This window comes from Phoenix dactylifera, chromosome 2 (assembly GCF_009389715.1).
Source record: "Phoenix dactylifera cultivar Barhee BC4 chromosome 2, palm_55x_up_171113_PBpolish2nd_filt_p, whole genome shotgun sequence".
Classification (NCBI taxonomy): domain Eukaryota; kingdom Viridiplantae; phylum Streptophyta; class Magnoliopsida; order Arecales; family Arecaceae; genus Phoenix; species Phoenix dactylifera.
Window position 1 is genome coordinate 13,618,981 of NC_052393.1, and position 8,296 is coordinate 13,627,276.

The 8,296-nt window shown below is 43.8% G+C and overlaps 1 protein-coding gene across 1 annotated transcript; it reads right to left on the reverse strand.

The window, feature by feature from the left end:
- Window positions 1-474: 474 nt before the first annotated feature.
- LOC103716848 (protein HOTHEAD-like) lies at window positions 475-4,046 on the reverse strand. Its single transcript, XM_008805025.4, has 5 exons — window positions 3,900-4,046; window positions 3,077-3,718; window positions 2,232-2,632; window positions 1,233-1,798; window positions 475-787 (listed from the first exon to the last, which is right to left on the reverse strand). Exons 1-5 carry the CDS (start codon window positions 3,967-3,969, stop codon window positions 724-726), a joined length of 1,743 nt encoding a protein of 580 aa, XP_008803247.1. The 5' UTR covers window positions 3,970-4,046; the 3' UTR covers window positions 475-723.
- Window positions 4,047-8,296: the final 4,250 nt, after the last annotated feature.

Genomic DNA, 8,296 nt, shown 5'->3' on the forward strand with positions numbered 1-8,296 from the left:
GTTTGCAGCGCAGTCAGTGTTGTTAAAAAGCTCAATACGCTTGCGACTAATTTACCGAACTAGTTCCATTGCGGAGCTTAGGGCTGCTTTGGCAGAGTTGTGTTAAGCGCCGAGTGTGCTGCGGGCTAGCATTGCTTAAGGGCGGCTCGACTATAGTAATCGGCTAGATCTAGAGATGCACTGGCGATATGAATAGCTGCCACTCATTGCTCAGGAATATGAATAGCTGCCACTCATTGCTCAGGGATATCAAGCCATAGTACGTGGAGATGCTGCCTTTCAGGCCAAGCATGTCTATAAAGAAACTAACAAAACTACGGATTGGGTGATCTCATATATGGCTAACCACTTTGGAGGAGCTCTCTAGATAAGAGAGAAGGAGCTGCCTAGAGAGCTTTGAGACTTGTTATCTTTTGACTTTTTAGGATGTATTCACATTAGAAGTATATGAGTCATCCATTATATATATATATATATATTAAAAAAAAAGTCTCATTGTCATTATTGTCTTGCCAGCCCTCTTAAGGATTGATTCACATGCATAAGATGTCTTTCCAATAATTACTGCGAAAAGAACAACTCCAAGGACGCTTTTTTACAAACAAAGTAGTCAGTCCTGAGATTTCTTTTTTTTTTTTTTTTTTGATTGTATACTGAGAACATATTTAAGTCGTACCAGCGCGTAGGCTCTCCCAGGAACTCGTCCGCGCATGAGAAGACCATTCAGGCTTTGCTCTCTGCTTCATGGGTTCCCAACCTCTCATTTTGGATTCTGATTCCCATATACCTAATAAAGTCCAAAGGGAGCATGCTTTAAAAATGAATACTTATGTTTACACGAAGGAATTAAATTGGGAACTCAGGTACTATAAGCTCATGAACCAAAATATAATAAAAATTGTTAGTTATGACTAGATAAGTTCTGATCGTAAACAGAAAAATTTTACTCATTACTCCTGCATGCAGTAACACTCTAAAAACTTGTGTGGGTTTAATGGCTGAACAATGGTAGTAATGCTGTTTCCATATTACAATATATAACGTAATATGAGGCTTTTGAAAATGTCAGAACGTTGCAAAAACCTCTCGCCAAATTGGCCGACCATTTTCTTTTTCTTTTGAGGGCTTTGGCACAAAACAACTCTCCCGCATGGTAAGAACTAAAAAGAAAATTATGATGGTGGTGGTGGTAATTTGCTAAACAATGAAAGTTGGAAGAAGGAATGTATTACCTTCCAAGCATCATGACTGTTGCCTGTGGATTGGTTCCTGGTGAGAAATTAAACGTGGATCCATCTACGACACGAAGCGCATCGACACCAAGAACTTTGTAATCAGAATCAACGACTCGACCAACCTGGCAACCCCCATGGTAGTGCCAAATGGTCATCACGGTGTCCTTGCAGTACTGCTCCAAGGACGTGGAATCGTTGTCATGCCTTGGAATCAAGTTCACCGGGAAGTCTGCAGTCAAATTGAGCAACTCTTCGATGGATATGAAAGGATACTTGAATTTAGAGAATGCCATGGACTGCACTACTTTCTCGATGACCTCGATGCCTTGGATGCATCTTTGGAGATCCAAGGGATGTTTGAAGTAGTTGAAGGTGACTGATGGGTTGTCATCCGGGTTCCTGTTGCGAAGCTCAAGTTGACCTGTAGAGAGGGGGCCAGCGACCTTTTCAAGGATGAATCCACCTCTCAAGGAAGATTCCTCAAGGCTGTTCATGGCATGGACTGCTCTGGCGATGGCTTCAGGAGTTCTTTGCTTTGGAGGAACTGTGGATAGTTGACCAGTCTGCAAATGCAGCCGAAAATTTGGATGGTAACTTAGATTGATGTCTAAAAGATTAAGAGAGGAAAAAGATAAATTAAGGCAGTAAATCCTTTGTAACCCAAGTTAATTTCGGGAAACAAGGAAGCAACAAACACTGCCCATCGAGCTAGACCCTCGTGCAAGCCATTTTGGGTGCACTATTAGGTAGCTTGTCTAGATTTTTCTCTCAAGAGAAATGATAATGATGTAATTAGTGAAACTAAATCCTAGAATTTTCTCTTCTTTTTTTTTGAAAAATCTTTCAAGCAAACTTTCGACAAGGTCTTTCAATTCGGCCAAGATATCAGTTCACCATATCAAAGGGTGCATGGACTGCTATGATTAGACTAACCAGCTTCACCAACGTTCAATGGCGTTGCGAGGAAAAGGACTGGGAAGCTCTTTTAGTAAGCACCTGAGGAGAGAACATGCCCAAGTTTCTACTTGGAGGCTCGCCGGAGGTGGGAGTGGCAAAATTGGATCCGCTGGCCCCCTCAATGAAGCTCCCAAACTTTGTGATACCAACGACCTGAATGAGAGAAACCTCGACCGGGTCTGGGGAAGGGACGAAGATGGCGTTCATGGGATTGTCAGCCATGCCCTGCCCGACATTTGGCAGGTCCGCCAACACCCTGATGCCCAGCGACTCGAGGTGGCTCCTCGGGCCGATGCCGCTAAGCATCAGCAGCTGAGGACTCCCCATGGCCCCTGCTGAGAGTATGATCTCGTTCTTGGATCCCTTCTTGAGGTAGGCTTTGTGCGCGGTGCCTGCCTGGTCCCTGAACACCACTCCATGGGCTACTGGCCTTGGTTTTCCTAACGACAAAATAGTACATGATAAATGGTAGAGTATCATGCAAATCTAAAGGTGGCTCGACAATATAAAATCTCATTCTTGTTATTGTAATAGAATCTTAAGAGCTTGTTTGGATGATTGAGCTAAAAATTCTATTACAATCAGCAAAATTATAAGATTACTATAATTCTATTACTCAAAAGTTACTCATGTATATTTATGAATATAGGCCTGGCCAGCGTATAATTCTATAATTAATATTCGTATTGGCCCAATTCAGAAATTCTATAAGATTTTCAGTCCGATCATCCGAACGGACTTTGAGACTTAAAAAAAATCCTTTTATTTCTTCATTATTCTATCTCTTCCCTTGACCAACTCCCAGGCATATGAATGAAAGTATCGTGGATGCGTGTTAAGCAAAACCCTAGAGCTTAGTAGTAGTTTTTTGGAGAGAGCCTCACCTTTGTACCTGAACATGATCCTTCCTACTCTGGCATGCAAGAGCACTGTAAGCCCATCCGGGTTCGCATACTCGAGCAAATCGGCGGCAGTGTGCCTGCTCCCATCTCTATCGAATATGGTTCCCCCAACTTTAGTCCCATATAAGTGATCAAAAGTGAATTCATTGAACGGCGTCACGCCAACCTCCAGAAGCCCGTCCCTCAACGCTGACTGCCATTGAAGCAAACGCGGTTCGAATGCCACAACCTTCTCTACCCATCTGTAGGACTCGTTCACCAGTCTCCAATCCCAACCAGCCTTCTGCGCGTACTGCGGGCTGGCTCGTGTGTAGAACCCCGCATTGATGCAGCTCCCGCCACCAAGCACACGAGCCCGTGCATTGATGACTCCATCCTCAGACACGAAGCGCTGCGAGGCCGACGTAGGGGAGTCATCGGCAAGGGTGTCGGCGAAGTAGGCCAAGTTGCTTATGTTCTTGTTGCCATAGGGCGAGCCACCTCTCTCTAGCAACAGAACCTTGAACTTTTGGGAGAGGGTGGCGGCCAGAGGACAGCCCGCCGTCCCACCGCCGACGATGATGTAGTCGTAGTACGATATCGGTGGAGCATCCTCTGCATTCTTCACAAACGTGTAATTTGGTGCTGCTCATAGCGAACATTAATTAGGAGGCAGCTCATAAGACTTCAATTTAGTACAGTGACTTGCCGGAAATTATATTAAAAAAAAAAAAAAACCAGTCCCCCACGGTTCAAATGTAACGGTCGAATTGGATGCATGCTATTAGACTACTCATTTGGCTGGGAGAGACTGAAGGATGCAAACCTTTCTCTGAGCGGCAGAACTGCAGAAGGCTAAGTACTGCTAATGCTGATCTCCAAAGGACAGATGCCATCTATCTAGCCACCACCAATTAAAAGAAAATGTGGACACCCAATAGAATAAGTCTAAAGAAGATTTCAGACTCTTTGTTGCGCGCAAAGCCTACATATATAGGGAAAGAAGAGGACTGTGGATGCCGTGAAGGTGTTGACGCCGTCTCATGAATGGTAGAGTACAAAGATGAGCTCCGGTTTCTCGCCAGTAGAAGCTTCCACTCTAACCACCAGATGGGGCCACAGTCATATAAAGATAATCTCCTTGAGTCCTGTCTCCATGCACAATGCGTGGGGCTTCGATAACAGATGCAACCACCAGCCACTCCAGAGTCACCATGAATACGGTATACCAAAATAAAAGAGGGAGCGAGAGGAGCCCACTTCCATAATTCTAGTGCGGTAGGCATGCACCTTCGTACTACTCTTTCCATGCAACTCTGGGCGAGACAGTGGCATTTACTGGTAGCTTAATTTGTTGCCTCTAGAAAAATTTGAACTGTATTTATGGACGTTCAAGGTGGCAGGTGAGATTTTAGTGCGACCCACCTAAACTTCTGACGTCTCCAAGCAAAAACTTTGGAGTTGTCCTGCAGTGAAGTCCGTGATATCGGAAAACACTGCGTAAAAGAGATGATACACTTGGGAGGAACTTTTTAGTAGGGTGTTCTCGCACAGGACTAGTTTAGTTCATAATTTTTTTTTTTCTCCCCGAAATATTTTTTTAAAAATAACTTTTAGAAATATAATGCATGAAAAAATAATTTTGGTATGTTTAGTTGATCATGGGCAAATGGTACATTTTATAGTGGCTTATATTTGGTCAAACATCTACTTTCCTAAGAAAGTTATCTGAAATACCTATTATACTTATAATAAAGGAAAATACCTTACCTATGGATTTCCTAAGAAAACTTCTGGAAAAAAAATGGATCCTAATTTCCAACAGAAAGAAAAGTAGCTTTCTCATATCCTTTATAATTTTTTTTCACGAAACATGAAAATAAAAATATTCTCATAAAAAAACTATATTTCCATCTTTCCCATTTGAAAATTCCAACCAAATAAGCGGCATTTTTTTTTTATTTTTTTCTTAACTACATTTTTTTCCTTCTTTTACCGCGAACCCAAACAAATCCATAGATTTAGTGGCTAATTACATAGGTTTTTGGTTGGCACTATTTGTGAATCATGTGTTGCCACATGATGGCCGCAAGGATTTTCTAGTAGAACTTCAGCTCCATTGCAAGCTAACAATTGCAACAAAATTTTTGAAAATATATAATGAAGTTTTCATTTATTGAAGAAACAATGGATACAATACTACATTATTACCTCATATTGGATAAGAATGAGGCCTACTTCTTTTATTTTAGGCAAAGATGTGCCTTGATAGATGATCTCAAACTTTACCTTTTCAAGATCGGGTTTGGGTTCTACCTCTCTTTTTTTTTTTTGCTGAAAAATAGGGGAAGGGGGAAGGAAGGGACAAGCCCACCCCCGCATAGCAGCCCTCACTGGGCCCCCATCTCGCCAGGAGAATATTCGATGCAGGCAGAAATGACCATGTGTTGGGCATCCCGGCCGGTTTTACTCATACCCTCCCCACCCGTGGGCCTGGCTCAGATATCCCTCTAGGCTCCGGCACGAATTCTCCGTGTGAGTACGTCATATCTGGCACCACCGAAGCTACCAGCGGACCAGTAGCACTTCCTAACTCCATGTTGAAGTATGAAGCATCCGGTCTCCACAATTTAATCGACGTCCATACGTTTCGAACTTGGAAGCACTTAGTTGGAAGTAAGGCTCCGTTCTACCGAGCTACCATCTCAATGGCGGGTTCTATCTTTTGAAGAAACTAGTTTGAGAGCTAAACAGGTAGATGGCAAAAAAAGAGATTGAAGTACTTTGAGATCCGTAAGTTATTACGCTGGAGTTGATGACGCCAAGACGGCAAAGTAGTCCACATGTCAATTGTGGAACACAAAGTCATTTATTTTAGTATTTTAAAAATAATATATTCTTTCTGACTTGCTATCCCCTTTTAGGATTAGTTGCCATCCAACTTTGACATGACATGTCAACTACTTTCCGTAGGAATTATTAGTCGGACTAGGGTCATCATGGGCCACTAATAATTTAATTATATGCTATCTCTGTGTGGGTTTCAGCAAGATATATACAAGGATATATAGCAACCCTCATATCATTTTGTGTAGAAATAATTATAATCTCTAAATGCTTAACAAACTATGTGAACCGCCGCTTGTGTCAGCTGTCATCCCCTTTGCTTGGCATCCAGAGGCTTTAGGTTCGATTATGGAATGGCATGGTACGAGACTAGAGTTTGGACCAACTACTCCATTTTAGATGGCTTTCGCTGCTCTCTAGTAACATGGCAAGTTCCAAGTGATACGTGAAGAAAGAAGTTTGTCTCTTAGATTGCTTGCACTGCTATCTAGTATTTATTTCTACCGAGGTTTCGTGAGCAAATATGTGCATGCAAGCGTGCGCTCCGAATGGTACCCAGTGCGTCGTTGAAGTATTTTTTTTTTTTTGAAGTTTTTTAAAGGACAGGAGAGAGTTAGTAATTACCCATAAATAAATAGGATAGGAAAGGCGAGAGTTCCATCGGTCGGTGCGACTGAGGGTCAAATCCAATACTTCCACTTGGAATGCATTTCCGTATTTGGGACGGAATCATGAAATATGGCAACGTTCTGGGCGAACCGGGACCGTCACTTGTAAACAAAAGGGTACGATCGGTAAGCTTTAGTTCATTATTGCTATCAAAATTGGTTGACAGCTAATTCTATTAAAGATAATGCACGTGAAGAGAAGCTGTCCTATTCTCTTTTGTTCTTGGGTCAAACCTTTTCCTATCTGTCTTTTTCCTCTTAAAACCATCTATTTCATCTGTCACATCTTTTTTTTCATCCCCCATTTTTTTCTCTTTTTTTAAATATTTTTTTAAAAAAATAAATAAACTTAATCGGGCGAATATGTATCACTTGGCCATGTATGTTAATGAACAGCATATTCTAAAAATTATGGATCAATTTACTTTTATATGTATATTAGAATGATGGATGACTATATCGCTAGATATGCGTCATCTAGCTACGTGATATGTACTGGTGAACACCATAGTTTAGAAATTATATCGATTTATATGAAGATGTGTATTGGATGACTATTTTGCTAGATATGTATTATCTACCCATGTACTATGTAGCAGAATATTATATTTTAAAAATTGTGTATCAATTAATCTAGAGATTTATATTGAGTTGCAGCTAAGTGTATACCAAAAATACTTATAATATTTATCTAAAAGCCTGCGAATGTCTATCATCTGAATATAAACTGTGTACTAGTGAACACCATTGTTGTGGGATGGGGTTCCTAGTTTAGTCCCACATCGGGTAATCAGCGGAAAGGTCTGTGCCTTAAATGGGGGGTGCAAACACCTCTTCTCACCGAAGGCCCACGGGCTGGAGGTAAAGAGGGCCCCCCTACGGGGGGACAAAACCGTGAGGGACACCTGTCCAGCTGCTCCGCGCCTGCAGGTGGGTCCGCCCCCGTGCGAGCTCCGCGCCCACGGCTCCCAAAGCGGACAATACCACATTCGCTCTGAGCTGAGCTGCTCCAGCACTCTCTCATTCGCGAGGGCCCTTTTGTAGGACAAAACCGTGAGGGTAGGGGGCAACCTCCGCGGACCCCCGCGCCGTCAGGGCTCGGGACTGTCATTGGGCCACGGCCCTGGGCGACCTCCCGCAGACCCGAAGCGGCAATCCCAGAGCGGACAATACCTCGGGGAGGACGCGGATGCTTTCCCTGCTCGCCCGGTGTGCGGGCTGGTGTCGGGGTTCCGACCCCACATCAGATGGCGCTAGAGGAAGGGCCCCGGTCACGCACAGACCTTCCCGCTGGGGGGGCTGTGTTGTGGGATGGGGTTCCCAGTTTAGTCCCACATCGGGTAATCAGCGGAAAGGTCTGTGCCTTAAATGGGGGGTGCAAACACCTCTTCTCACCGAAGGCCCACGGGCTGGAGGTAAAGAGGGCCCTTTTGTAGGACAAAACCGTGAGGGTAGGGGGCAACCTCCGCGGACCCCCGCGCCGTCAGGGCTCGGGACTGTCATTGGGCCACGACCCTGGGCGACCTCCCGCAGACCCGAAGCGGCAATCCCAAAGCGGACAATACCTCGGGGAGGACGCGGATGCTTTCCCTGCTCGCCCGGTGTGCGGGCTGGTGTCGGGGTTCCGACCCCACATCAACCATATTATGCAAACTATATTTTGATTTATCTAAATATATATATTGAGATGCTGGATGACTATGTTGCA

Coding starts and splice junctions, on each gene's coding strand:
- LOC103716848 (XM_008805025.4), bottom strand. CDS start 3,969: ATGGCATCTGTCCTTTGGAGATCAGCATTAGCAGTACTTAGCCTTCTG. Junction 2,633..3,076: donor GATCATGTTCAGGTACAAAG/GTGAGGCTCTCT, acceptor TTTTGTCGTTAG/GAAAACCAAGGCCAGTAGCC. Junction 788..1,232: donor ACAGTCATGATGCTTGGAAG/GTAATACATTCC, acceptor GGACTTTATTAG/GTATATGGGAATCAGAATCC.